Source organism: Sardina pilchardus, chromosome 20, assembly GCF_963854185.1.
Source record: "Sardina pilchardus chromosome 20, fSarPil1.1, whole genome shotgun sequence".
Taxonomy (NCBI): Eukaryota; Metazoa; Chordata; class Actinopteri; order Clupeiformes; family Clupeidae; genus Sardina; species Sardina pilchardus.
The window spans coordinates 3,789,968-3,804,967 of NC_085013.1; the positions used below are offsets into that span (position 1 = coordinate 3,789,968).

Below are 15,000 nucleotides of genomic sequence, written 5' to 3' on the forward strand. Positions count from 1 at the left end.
TTTGCTCAGTGTCTAGCTTCTGTGTGTGTGGGTGCACGACAAATATCCAACAAATCAAAACAAACCATAATCATATGATGGAGACCGTAAGTAACCGAGGTGTTACTTGTCCGAGGATACGCGCCTCGAGGCCGTCCATCCTCACCCCGTGACCCTTTCCGTTCCATACTCCCAGGAAGCCCCCGCATGCCCAAAGCTCCCAGATTTGTCCGTGATCCCCCACACCCCTGCGGTCCCCTGTTAGCGATGCGTCCCCCCCCAAAGTCCTGATGTTGTTTGTCTTCTGTGGCAGCGCCGGCAGCCACTGAGTCATTGATGAGCTCAGGAGGACACGCTGACGCCCTGACCTCCACAACTTTTCTGATGCGCTCAGCTCGCACTGACTACAGCTTCCAAAACTAAAACTAAGGGGGTTGGCCTGGGGGGAAAAAAATACAATGTTTGGAAAGAGCTTGTCCTGAATGTATAACGATTCAGTCTAGATCCTAAAATCTGTAGAATACATACAATAATAGAATACATACTGTAAAACAGCAAGCCAGGTCTCTTCTCTTTCAGGGGTTGTCAACTTTATTTATAAATACAGAGTTTATGTCAGGCAAACTCAACTAGTTTATGCCCCTTCCATATGCCCTCTCTAAAGCTCTAAACTGGATAAGACACAACTGAAATGCACTAATAATAATACATTTGTGATGATCAGGGTTCAAGCTTTTCTGTACCATGGTATTGATTACATGTGGCTTTTTGCGAAAACATAAACTTGATTATTAAGGTTTCAAACCTGCATTTTGGCCCTCTCACTCTTTGACATTTCTAAAAAATAAAAAAAAATGAGAAAACAGCAATGGGGCCCAAACAGCTAAGCTGATAATGATACTGATAGTCATCCGAATAGACAATGCAGTATTCAATTAAGACACAACCTAAATCTATAACATGAGGGAACATAGCACAGTGTGAAAAGTCTGATGTTATCAGACCTGATAAGCCAAACAAGGACGACATGAAATGAACACGTCACCAATTAGCCCTCCGTGGCTATCTTGACGCAAACTGATTATGACAGAGAAACAGATAACGAACTTGCCAGGGCGCAGATCGAGAGGGACTTTAATTGAGAGCTCTCAGGTAATTCACTTGAACCCAATTAAAGCACTGGCCTCCTGTAGAGTGTCCACGCTGCACTACCTCCCTGCCCCCCCCCACACACACACCCCCTCACACCCACACTGCCCTGACTGGCCGACCCATCCAGCACCCTCACCACCGCGGGGGTTAATTGTGTTCATTGGACAAGCGTGTGTGTCTCGGCGAACTCTTCCTCCTCGGCAGTATTGTGATGAAATGGAAGCACTCACGGTTTGCAGTGGATGTGAGAGGTGGGAGGTTGTGGGTGGGGGGTTTGTGGGTGGAGGTTGGGAGTGGAGGATGGGGGTGGAGGATGGGGGGTGGGCACAGTGGAGGAACAGTCAATTGCCTGGGCGGTGGCGTCCCAGGTGGTCACTGTCGCTTCAGAGACCTGGTGCCGACAAAGGGATTTCAGCTTCATCAGACATGCCGAGGGGGGTGGAGTGGGGGGGGTGGAGTGTGGGGGGGTGTGTGGGGGGGGTCACACTGCAAAGGTCAATTGGCACACTTGTCACTTTTTCACCTGCGTTTGAAAGCTTTGCAGGGTTGAGGTGGCGGCAGGGTAGGGGGAAAAAAGCGAGGGAATAAGGGTGGAGAGTCACTTGATCATGTATTGTCATTGTGTTCTGGAGCACGGCTCTCTACGTTCTGACAAGGCTCTCTCTCTCACACACATACCTACACACACACACACACACACACACACACACACACACATACTCTCTCTCTCTCTCTCTGTTATTTTTGCTCTCCCTCCCTCCCACTCCTCCCTCCCCCTCTCTCTCACACTCTTTCTTGCCATGTCTCACTGTCTTGATCTCCAGTCCGATGATTCTGTCTCATTACAGGCGTGACATTTCTTTTTAACACCGTAACTGATGTCCTTAGCAAAGCACCAAATGGCCACAGCCTGATGTGTCTGAAAATGTTCTATTCGGGGGGGAAAAAAGCTTGCAGTGAAACTCAAAAGCCCCCCCCCCCCCCCCCCCCCACGTCCCCCACAAGAATTAATGAGAAGGAGAGAGCGCACGAGATGTCAAAGGATCAAAAGAATGTTCAATAGTTCTTTAATCAGTTCGAGGCAACATGATCGCTCATGCTGGAGGTATCAAGAGTGCAAAAAAAGGTGATACCCCCCTCTGCCATGTTAGATATTCTGACACGCCATCTGCTCTGTGGAAAATAGCCTTCTCGAAAAACTGTTATATCTTGCTTGAATGTGTGCCATGCTGATTAGTGGACATCGAGTGATATTTTTAGGAACATAACTAGCCAAGCAAAGAATATATTGGCTGATTAAGCTACTGTAAACCTACAGTATAGGTGAGTGATAGTGAATGATGCAGTAGCTCGCGTGGAACGTCTGAGGAGACACAAAAGTCCCGTCTTTTCGTATTCGGGGGAACGATTTCATTCTTTCAACTACAACTTCTCCAGAAGGCCACGATCGCAGCCCCCCTCCATTTACCAAAGACTGCCGTGATTGATAATGGCGGATCTCTCTGCTTACAGTGCTGAAAGGAATACCGCCGCGCTCATAAGCATGATCTCTCTATAGACGTCAGGCTTCTGGCCTGTCATCTGAGGCAAGGGATGATGGGAAGTTGGAGGAGCTGGAGGAGGGGGTGGGGTAGGGGTAGGGGTAGGGGTAGGGGGGATGAAAAGGACTCGGCTAGCAGAGATTCATCTATTCTCCTTTGGAAACGGGCCGGCAATTATTATCGGTTGTAGAGCCTCATTTAGTTCAACTCTTTCTCTCTTGGTAATAAGTAATTACTTCTCGGGAAAAACCACGATCTAAGGCATAGTGATGTAAGCTGCATGACTATGACACCATAGGTTTTAATGAGCGTTTGAAACCAGGCTCCTCTTTTGGTGGAGAGGGTTTGTGGAGAGCATATTGAAATGGCGAGATTAAAACGAGATGAGAGAGGGAGAGTGAAATGGAAAGAGAGTGAGTGAGACAGACAGAGAGAGAGAGAGAGAAAGAGAGAGACAGATACAGAGACAGAGTGAGAGAAAGAGAGAACGAGAGAGTGTGAGAGACAGAGCAAAGGAGAAGGAGAAGGAGAGACAGAGAGACGGAAGAGACCAGTGAAAGGCCCCTCGTCGCGAGGTGATCCATTGGACGCTCTGATTAACAGGAGGACTAGGCTGGACGATGGGTATTGAAGACCGTTCCTCCAGTGAGGGGGACAAGGGGTGCTGACTACTCCTGACACAATGCCAGTGTTTAATTCGGTCTGTTCACTAAGCATGGCATTCAAAGCTGGCTGGCAGCCTAATTAGCAGAGAGCTAATTTATCCCCACTAGTATTCATTTATGGAAAAGAAGAATTCTTTCATTACACACACACACACACACACACACACACACACACACACACACACACACACAGGCACGAACACACACACACAAAAGGCATACAAAATTTCAAAGTGCCGTCACCCATTCATGCGCTGTACGTACTGTAACTGGAGTGGTCCCATGGCTCTCGGTGTGTTGGGACGTAGCACATAGCTACCATGTGCGTTTTATTCCCCCCCCCCCCCCCATATCTCTCTCTCTCTCTCTCTCTCTCTCTCTCTCTCTCTCTCTCTCTCTCTCTCTCTCTCTCTCTCTCTTCCTCCATAGAGTGGAGTACACTCTGGTCCCTCTGTCCCCTCCAGTGTATACGCGCCTTTTATCATCCGCCCTGACACCCTGGCATTACACGCAAGCGCACGCCACAGTTTGTCATTTTGCCTTTGCGCTCGCTCGGGTGACACTCTCCGAGCCAACGCGTCGGGCTGAGCAAACAGGCGCCGTGCCTACCCCAACATCCTCTCCGACACGTCAACGCTCTTCCCCCTCTCCCAGTTACATCTTCGCCCCCCCCCCCCCACACACACACACACACACACACACACACACACACACACACACACACACACACCCTCCAAAGAGCCCCCCCTCTGCCTGCTGCCGCCCCTCCCAGGTGTAATTGAGACATTTTGTGCTACAGGAGTGGTAAATAACGCGAGCGCTTTGTACTTTGTGTTTTTTTCTCTGGGCGGCGTGCGCGGGGCCCCACCTCTCGTCGGCAGAGACGTATGAAAAATGCATATGCCCCCCGCCACGTCCGCACGCCCGCTCCGCTCCACTCCGCCGCTCAACCAGTCTGGGTTGATGAAACTCTGTGTAACCTCGCCACGCACACACACATATGCGCACACACATATGCGCACACACAAGCACATAAACACACACGTAAACACACACACAGGCATGTACGCACACACACGCATGCATAAACACACACACAAACACACACACGCGCGCATGCATACACACACTCACACACACACACACACGCGCACGCACACACACACACACACACACACACACACACACACATGCACACGCGCACACACACACACACACACACACACACACACCACACACACACACACACACGTGGATACACGCACACTAATCCTGAGCAAACACATGCTATCTCCCCACCTTTTCCCCACCGATCCCCACCTCCACTACCAATGCACGGTTAAATGTCACACACTGCCGGGTGTCCCATCTGACAATGGTGGATAATTGTGCTTATTACGGCTGCATTTGTGCCAGTATGCAGTCAAACTCTTTGAAATGCGTGCAGAGTTACTTTTTATTCTCCTCTTTGCTTTTTGTCATTTTTTTTTGTCACACTCCCTGTCCACTCAGACTGTGACTGATCACGGATTTGGTTGGTGGGAAAAAGAAGAGGGATTTCTGTACACAGCTGAGTGCTTTAAGCAAAGCTCCCAGCATGAAATAAGCATGAGGCATCTATATAGTTTGTCTGTCTTTTTCTTTCCTCCCTCTCCCTCTCTCTTTCTTTCGGTCTGTTTTTATTCTTTCATTCTCTCTCTTTCAGTTTCCACTTTAGTATGTTTTTTTTTTCTATGTTCCTTTCCCTTTCTCTGTCCCCTTGTTCTTTCTATAGTAGAGTGGTTCCTCCTGTTGTTCTCCAGAGAAGGATAATATTCAGAGAGATATGGTAAGATAGGCTTTGGGGAAGGGGACCAAATTGTTTTTGAGCAGAGCAAACCTCTCCCTCCTGCTGAGTCCAGATTGGTGCAGATGAAGCCTCTGCACACACAGAGAAAGAGAGAGGCTAACAACCCTGTCCGCGAATGCACACACAGATGTACAACGGCAAACACACACACACACACACACACACGTGGGTACACACACACACACACACACACACGTGGGTACACACACACACACACACACACACACACACACACACACACACACACATGCACACACACACACACACACACGTGGGTAAACACACACACACATGCACACATGCACATGTACATGCACATACACACACACACACACACACCAACTTGCAGGTGCACACACGCGCACACACACGCACACATACACACACACTCATCTCGAGTCTATAACATCCTCATTCAGCCACCAAATACTCAACTTCCGATTCGTTCAATTTTGGAGAGCGATCCGTGAAATTTAGAATGACAATATGTGGCATGGCACGCCTCATTGGCTGTGAAAATTCAATCTTGACACCGAACTGAACACCTCAGTCGGGGAACACGTTGTTCAGGATTCAGTATGTCGCCCATTCAGATCATCGGTTTAATGATGTTTGTTATTGGAAAGCAGCGAGGGAGGGGAAGGGAGAGAGACGCCGTTCGGCGGGAGTCACGCGCCGCACCTGGTACTGTGGTGCTTCGGCAGAAAAAGTGTTTTCAGAGGGAAAGTAAACTAGCCTGCTGATACAGCAGATGCTATCAATCTATCAGTCTGTGCAGCAAGAGCTGACACAAGCCAAGCCGACTCTACAGCATCCTCTCTCGTGCCGACTCTCTCTCTCTTCTCTCTCTCTCTCTCTCTCTCTCTCTCTCTCTCTCTCACTCTCTCTCTCTCTCCCGCCCGCTTCCCTTTCCTATCATCCGTCACATCATCGTCTAATCGGGAGAAAGTGATGAAGGCGGGTGTTTTTTTTTTGGACGAATCGTCACATTCGAAAAGCTTTGAAAGCTTGATCAGTCGGGGAGGGACGCATGGCAAATATGCCAAAGTATTAGAGTCAGTGTGTTTGTCTTTTCCCCTCCTCACCAAAAAAAAAAAACCCTCATAATCTCACAATAATCCCATACAGAGAGGATGAAAGGAAGAATGTTACTGCTCTATTAGATGCAAGGCATAACATTTACAAAGGCCCCTTTTCAAACAGCATAAAGCCTAATTCAGCAATGAGGAAAGTTCTGCCCCGCTACAGCAAATCGCTAATGGTTGCCCAGACAACCGTTCCGTGATTAATGGCCATAATAGCCCGGGCAGATTTATAATTTATAGCCAACTTATCCAGGCGCATCAGTGTAACAGTAAGATGGCCGTCTGACATATTTTTCGCAGGGCTGTTTAATGTAATATTGGATTTGATCATTTGATGATTAATGGGTGAAAATCATTTCGGTTTGTTATACTATCTTTTTCATAGAAGCTGATATTTTGTCTATTAGTCTGAAAAACATTTCTTTCTCGTTCTGTTAGACTAAAGGAATCATCTCTGTCTTACAGTAAAAGAGACATTTCTTGTGTGCATTCATATGTGGTAGACGATGAATGCAATTAGTCAAGGCCTTACATGCAAGTTTGTGAGAGCAGCATGATGCATCCCTAATACAATTCCAGTTTGACCTTTAAGCTCCTTGCTACTAAGATTACACTACTCCACTAGGGAACTTTTATTCAGAAGAAGTGCTCCTCATCGTGTTATTCAGACTGACTACAGAACAAGGGGGAAGAGGAAAGATTTGGTGTCGAGCAGGGATTTGCTGTAACTGCGAGAAAAGTGTTTTGCTCTAAGTAGCACTGTATTCACAAGTGTGTCTGTGTGCGCGAGAGAGAGAGTGAGTGGTGTACGTATGTGTAAGTGAGTGGTGTGTGTGTGTGTGTGTGTTGTGTCGTGTGTGAGTGTGTGTAAGTGAGTGGTGTGTATGCGTGTGTGTGTGTGTGTGTACACTATGTGTGTGTGTGTGTGTGTGTGGTGCGCGTAGGTGTCTGCAGTGGCTGAGCTGAGAGTGTAATGAGGGGTAATGTTGCGTGGCTGCTCCCCCCCCCCCCTCCTCCGAGGCCCCAGCGGGCCCCACACTTGAGCAGTGCGCCCGGTGCTGCTGACACCAGCGCTGAGCACTGAGCAGCGCACCACATGGCCCTGCAACACTGGGCCAAACCACTCAGCAACTTCTGGAGCTTTCTCTGTCTCTGTGTGTGTGTGTGTGTGCGTGTGTGTGTGTGTGTGTGTGTGTGTGTGTGTGTGTGTGTGTGTGTGTGTGTGTGTGTGTGTGTGTGTGTCTGTGTGTGTGTGTGTGTGTGTGTGTGTGTGTGTGTGTGTGTGTGTGTGTTTATTAGTCCATATACTGTAGGTCACTCATTATCCCTCATGTTATGGCATGTTGATACATATTGAGCAGCAAGATATGCCCAATCTCCTTCTCCTTGTAGCATCTTTAATTTTGATGTGTCATTGAGTGATTTATCTCTCTCTCTCTCTCCTTCTCTCTCTCTCTCTCTCTTTCTCTCTGAAGTGGATTAGGGACCGTCACCCACTTGAGTTTTATATCAACACTATAATCATAGTTTCTTATGCTTTGATGAAATGTGTGACATGAACGAAAACTAAGTCAGTGGTGAAAGTGAAGTTGACTTCACTCCATCTTGAAGCTTAAGCTCAATCATCTTTGCTTTTATGACTCTACTATCCCCTACATTTCAATAATGTTAACAAGTTGACAAGTATGACTGAATTTGAGACTAAATTCAAAGGACACGAAGACCACTCATACACTGTATGTTTGGACTGTTTCTTACTAGTTGACATGATATATAGATAAAATGCATGCGTTATATTTGCTCTTGGTAAATAATGCATTAAATAACATGGATCCCTGATCAAATGAAGTGTTTCATTGTGCGCTTAAAGAAGGTAGCACCAAATGAAACCATATTTTTTCATGTTGTGTTTTGTAGTCAGATTCTTTCCCAGGCTTCAGTCCCTAAAGCCTTTTTTATCTTAGCAATGCAGACACTAATATCGTTCCAAAATGAAGCGGAAAAAAAGAGCTTGCGCACCAAAATAAGACCATAGGCTGCACGGGGGACCTGGTGCCTCACCGTGAGAACCTGGTGTCACAGTGAGCATTAAGAGGCATGTATGGGATGCCTGGACTCTAATTGGCCCCAAAGAAGGATTGCTCCTTGAGGAATACAAAGACGTTTAGTGCGCTTAGCCTCTTTGATTAGCCGAAACACACATAAACCTGAGCATAAAAGGCTGATTCCCGGTGAATAATATGCCGGCAAAAAGGGAACATTAGCAGTATTAGAACGACTCCCAAGCAGTGTTTCTCCATAGTTTTATTTATTTATTTATTTTATAATTCTCTCTTTTTTTTTTAATCAGTTGTCGGTAGTCAGAGTTGACGGCTTGTTCCTTCTTGATCTTGCAGCCGGGGGCATCTCGCAGCGCTCCGATGACTCTGGAGTTTTTTGATCTTAAGATTACCAAAATATGTTGAGATAAGCACCCAATGGGGCTGCAAGTTCTTTCCCCCAATCTTTCTTTCTCTCCCTCTCTCTGTCTTCCTCTCTCTCTCTCTCTCTCTCTCTCTCTCTCTTTCTTTCATTCTTTCGTTATTTTTTTTTTCGCCTCGGCTGTGATTTTCATATTTAATGAGAGATCTGAAAGATTCATGTCCTCCTGCTATTTCACCAATTTTGGTTATGTATTTATTTAATTGCCAGCACTTTTTGATAGCACAGTTCCCATGCCAGTCTGTTAAACTATGTGAGTATAATTTGATAAGTGTGTGATGTGATTATTTCCTAACAGTGTAGCCAGATGACAAAGGGATGCATGGCTTTGCATCAAATCAGTCTTGCATTAAGAAATAATAACTGCAAGATCAATGTTTACTTTAATTAGTTCTTTAATTACATGACACAGTGATAATTATCGTTGTGAACTTTTAGACCTTCTAAACTGAAGCAAAACTTGTGTATTGTGTATTCTGTGGAGATAATTATCAGATAAGATTTTGTGAAAATTGTTTTGAACGAACTAGATGGGCTCATATCCTCACTTCAACCTTCTGGTAAAGCCTTGACATTAAAATGCTTTCAGCATGACACCGCGACAGTGACCCACTTTTAACAAGGGAACCTCCTACAACTCAACAAAGTCAACCCCCCCCCCCCCCCTCGCCAAACACACACACAGACACACACACACACAACTTTCTAACCCTCTCACACACACACACACACACACACACAACCTTCTACCCTTTTCACACACACACACACACACACAACTTTCTAACCCTCTTGTGACTTTCCTCTCTTGATGACCCTGTCTCGTTCTCTCCGTCTCTCTCTCTCTCCCTCCCTGTCCTCCTCCACTCAGACCCTCCGGCGGTGGAGCCCACCTACACGGAGATCCGGCAGGGCCTGGGCCGCGCCTTCACGCTGACGTGCCGCGTGCTGCGGGCGCACCCGTCCCGCGTGCTCAAGTACGAGTGGAAGCTGGGCACGCGCCTGCTCACCGTGGGCGACTTCGCCCAGCGCGACGAGACCGAGTACCACGTGCGCGCGCTCAACCGCGAGGGCTACGGCGAGTACACCTGCGACATCACCAACGAGGCCGGGGCCGGGCGATGCACCTTCCTGGTCACAGGTGAGAGGGCTGCTCTGGGCTTTACCGTCATTTCCCCAACTACAGCGGTAGCCGAGGTTTATACATTGATTTTGCTTCATTTCTTTATGAGCTATGAGGTTAATACATGAGGCAGCTAATATGGTACTAATAGGGTGCTAATAGGTTTTTGTTGCATCAGACACTGTCCTGCGGTTCATACACAATGTGGCTAATACACAGGAAGTTACTGGACAGTTTGGAGGGGCTTATTTCAGACAGAAGCAATGATATGGTATCTGTAGCCACGATCTGAAGAAGGGCCCAGGCCAAAACGTTATCGATTAAATAAATTATTGATGTGGAGTCAGAGTGTACGGTGCTTCTCAACCTCCTCAAGCAATTTAGCTGTGGCCGGCATCTCAGCAACAGTCCTTGGTGTGCATTGCATTTTCTTGAAAAAATATGTGTAGCCAAAATGATTCTGAGGCATGCTTACGTCTGAGATTGCTATCAGCTTGCTAGCCTTGAGCGTGTTAGCCAGTTTTTTAGTTGACAAAGTTTGCAATATGTAAAACTCACAAAACAACTACAGTACAATATGTAAGCCTCTGTGAAAGTTAGGTTATCTTTCACAACTAAATTCATGTATTATTCATAGATGAAATGATTATGCAATACGTAATATAAAGTTGTTTTGATCACTGTGCTCACAGTATCATGACCTTCTGACCTCAGCATTGATGTTTCTGTTGCCCACGGTTGCTTAATTCATTGAAGCAATTTGCATTCAGCTTGAGGGCCAGTCAATACAGTGTTTAACCAACAGGTCTGATGGGATTGATTGATGCCTCTGTGTGGCTTTCATTGTAGTTGCAGCTGTGTTTAGGTGGTGTTTATTCAGCCTCGGGCCAGATGTGCATGAGAAAGGGTTTGCACAACTTTTCGTGTCCAACTTGTTGAAGAATTCAGCATATAGCGCTTCGGTGAGATTGATTGAGCTAGACTGCATTTAGCGCGGATGTGAAGTTAATGTTGTTATTTTAGTTGCAACGTTGAATTTATTTGGAGTTGAGCACAGTTAAATTTATTAGGGTTCAGTTGTGTTTGGCTTCGGGTTTGAATTTAATATAGTGTGTGATCTATCAAGCACTATAGAGGAGTCTCTGAACTGAGATGCACTCTGTATGATGTTTTAAGCCACTTCTAAATTTACAGAGCTTCAACTCCAAGATACAATTGAGTTTATCGAGTTGTTTGCATCATAAAGCCACAGTGTGAAGAGCCGAGCCAGATAACACAGTAAGTGTTGATGAGGCTGCGGAGACAGACCGAGCACTCAGGCTGAACCACATGGCCACTTCCTGTGTCTCGGAACATATCGCCCGCAGTATTTGTAGTTAAGGTCAAGCGAGACCATCACAGCACTTCCACAACACTGCAATTAGGCTTAACTTCAGAGTCTCGCTGCGTGGTTGATGTGTTGTTTTTGTCACAGTCCAGTTGTTTTAACTTGTCCCTGGCACATCTACCGATGCCGTATACCGTCAGCTGTGAAATGTCTTTCAGTCGAATTATCAAATTAGAGCAAATGCCTGTAGGAAACATCGCAGTTCATGTAAGGTTACGTAAACATGATTGCAGTGCCACAGTTTATTATGACATTTTATCCGAGCGACTTTCCCAAACAATAGAGCTGACAAGAGAGTGATGAGAGTTGAAGGTAAATGGTTTCCAGTCGGCCATGAAAATCATCTCGGAATGGCATGAGAATGGTATCGATCGCTGGGTCGTGAGTCTTTTAAGGATGCGGTGGCGACGCGGCGTGATTTGTTTGTTTTGACATGCGCTAAGCGCTAACAATGCGGAGCAGGCGACTTTCAGTGCATGTTTGCTCAGAGCAGGATGCCATGTCATCGCACAACACGCAACAGGGCCGAATGCGTCACCGCACCGAAGAGCAGAAACCCGGCATGACAACGCACGACTGCTGTTACCTCACCGACATGTCAGGAAGAGACAACAGGATGGGGTCAAAGTTGAAACATTTTACAGCATGAATACCTTTTTTCCACAAGATAAAAACACAATGCAATAATCTGCCCATTTACAGTAACTGTTTATTTTCACTATTGAGGTTATATCTCAGTAGTGAAATGCGTCACCGCACCGAAGAGTAGAAACCTGGCATGACAACGTGCCACCGCTGTTACCTCACCGACATGTCATGAAGAGACAACAGGAAGGGGTCAAAGTTGAAACATTGTACAGCATGAATACCTTTTCCCCACACAAAATAGCACAATACAGTAGTAATCAGCACTTTTACGTTGACTGTTTAATTACACTGTTGAGGTTACATACTGTACATTATCTGCTCTGTCTCAGATACAGTGTGCTGCATTCGTGAAAAACTGGCAGTTGGGGTAGACATCTTTTTCAAAAGCATTAGTATGCTCGGGCAAGGCTTTTGTATATCATATGCATGGCATACTGTCCAAGGCCTCTGGCGCTGGGTCTCTGCGGGCAGTCCTGGCACGTAGCTCTGACAGTCAGCCCAGGATGGATAGAATCTCAGGATTCCAGCGCCATCATTGACATGTCAGAAAGGTCACCGTCAATGCAGTGCTTCCAGCCTTCAAGGGATGTGCCTAGAAACCCTGGCAGAGCTGGCATCTCTATTATAGCCGTGCCCACTGGCGTAGGGAAACGCTGCCAGGCCGGACAGCACAGCTTTTCCTGTATATTCTAGTGGTCAATCATTTCGTAGAGTGTGTTTAGCAATGCTACTACTGGTTATGATTTGTCATGTACTGTTATTGAATGGTTTCGTCAATGCTGTTATTGTTATAGTACATCTATTTATTGATTATTGCATGTTTTTTTCCTATCTGTACTGATTGTGGGGAAAACAGTAATAGTGACACAATATTATGTTGATTTCATGATCTGTATAGTAGTGTATGATCTATTTTTGATGGTCTATCTCTTTTTAATGTACTCACTGAACGTTGGCATCAGTGCTGTTATTGTTAAACAACTGTTTATTGAATATTACACATTACTTTACATAATTGTCTTCTTTATACAGAGTGTGTTATTAACTACAACATGAATGAGTATCTGCTATTTTCTGACAATTGGTGACTTAATGAAAATAACTGAAGGTATTTTTTGTATTATTATTATTAAGTGCAGTGCTTTATTTGTTTGTACATCATCCGGAATGCCATTGTCTCTTCCTCTGGCTTGAATAATTACAGATGGTCTTAAACAGGCCCGGAGCTCAGATTTCACTCTTTGGAAAGTTAAAGAACGGGCCTGTGAATGGGGGAAGAATGGGTAATTAATTAGACGGGTACAACAGCATTTTAATGAATCTGCTTTTGACCCTGCCTGGTCTGTTCCCATCCTCTGCGCCATTCTTTGTATTCTTGATTTCAGATATCACTCCACATCCCAGCTTCACGTCCCCCTACCCCCCACCCCCCACCCCCCCTCTTCTCTCTCTCGTCTCAGAATTTTAATTGCACAGTTTTGGTCAAATGCTTCAGGGTGATGTCCTTGTCACTGTCGATAAACACGAGGCTCGGCGCAAATCTAATTAACTGCTTTTCATGCAAGCACAAAAAAGCAATTGTTTTGCCCACTGAAAAGACAGAAAACTATACAGTTTGATACATACATTTGATGTCAAAGAAAAGGATGGGGAAATTGGTTGCAATTGTAGAAGACTTTGAAGGACGTACTCGTGGAAAATGTCTGAAAATGTTACATTTCATCGCTCTCCTGTTTAGCCCATGTAGCCAATGTTAGACATGAAATAAAAAAACAGACATACTGCTGGTGCTGCCCTAGATTCCTTTAGTGGCTCTGAGCGCGGACATTTTGGGATTGGCCGCTTCTCACCTGAACTGGCAAAGCTAGAAATGCCGCGCCTCGTCACCCGGAACAATTGGCTCAGTCGGTCTCTGAGAGAGAAAAAAAGGTTCGTCTTTGATTCTGTGCCACTCTGTAAGTTGCCCGCGTCGTCGCTTGGCCCGGCCTCGTTTTGTTTTCACAAGTGTTGTTTTTTGACTCCTGCGGGATTTCGTTTTTTTTTTGTTTTGGCCTCTCAGGCCATACATCACAGATGGTTGATGAGGCGTTCGTTAGCGATGAGCGGCGAGGAGGAGAAGCGGAATGTGATCTACCTGCCTCTGATGCTTAGGTTATTCTTGGAGATGTTTCGCCACTAATCATATAATTTGCATTGACAATTTCCTCTGCTGCTCAGCAGGCATAAAAGAGGATTATATCACACACACACACACACACACACACACACGCACACGCGCACACGCACACGCACACGCACACGCACATACTCACACACACACACACACACACACACACGCACACGCACGCGCACACGCACACGCACACGCACACGCACACACACGCACATACACACACACACACACACACACACACACACACACACGTACACGCACACAAATGTTGTCTTTTCCCACCAAAATCCCAGCCAATATAAAACTCACCCAACTGAACAAAAACTGTCCTCTCTCTCAATCTCTTTCTCTCTCTCTCTCTCTCTCTCTCTCTCTCTCTCTCCTCTCCTTTTCTGGCTGTATCAATCCCCTTCTCCATCCTATCTGTGTCTTCCTCCCTTTCCCCTTTTTTTCTCTTATGCTCTTACTCTCTCTCATCTCTTTTTTCTCTCTCTTCTCTCTCTCTCCCCCTCTCTCTGTCCCTGTGAAACACGTGTATGGCCATTATGTTTTAGGGGTCCGAAGATGGATGGTTGGCAGCGAGCACACCAAACAGTCTGGCTCCGAGGCATTAACTTTTAGATGGCCACGACGCCACGTGCGCGTGATGCAGCCACTGGCACACTCATGAGTAGGCACGGGGGCACGCGAGAGCCGAGGAGTGGAATCACTGGATCTCTCTCTCTCTCTCTCTCTCTCTCTCTCTCTTTCTCTCTGCCACTTCTCTCTCTCTCTCTCTCTCTCTCTCTCTCTCTCTCTCTCTCTCTCTCTCTCTCTCTCCGCCGCTTCTCTCTCTCTCTCTATCTCATGCACGGTCATTTTCCCCGACAGGCAGCTTTTGTGTGTACGTATGTGTGCGTTTTTTTTTTTTTTTTGAC

The 15,000-nt window shown here is 46.2% G+C and overlaps 1 protein-coding gene across 1 annotated transcript in view; it reads left to right on the plus strand.

Moving 5' to 3' along the window:
• mdga2a (MAM domain containing glycosylphosphatidylinositol anchor 2a) overlaps nt 1-15,000 on the plus strand; it is a 142,425-nt gene that overhangs the window by 82,530 nt on the left and 44,895 nt on the right. Inside the window, exon 9 of the mRNA XM_062523437.1 lies at nt 9,624-9,893. Within this exon, the coding sequence (XP_062379421.1) occupies nt 9,624-9,893 (270 nt within the window). The remainder of the gene's footprint in view (nt 1-9,623; nt 9,894-15,000) is intronic.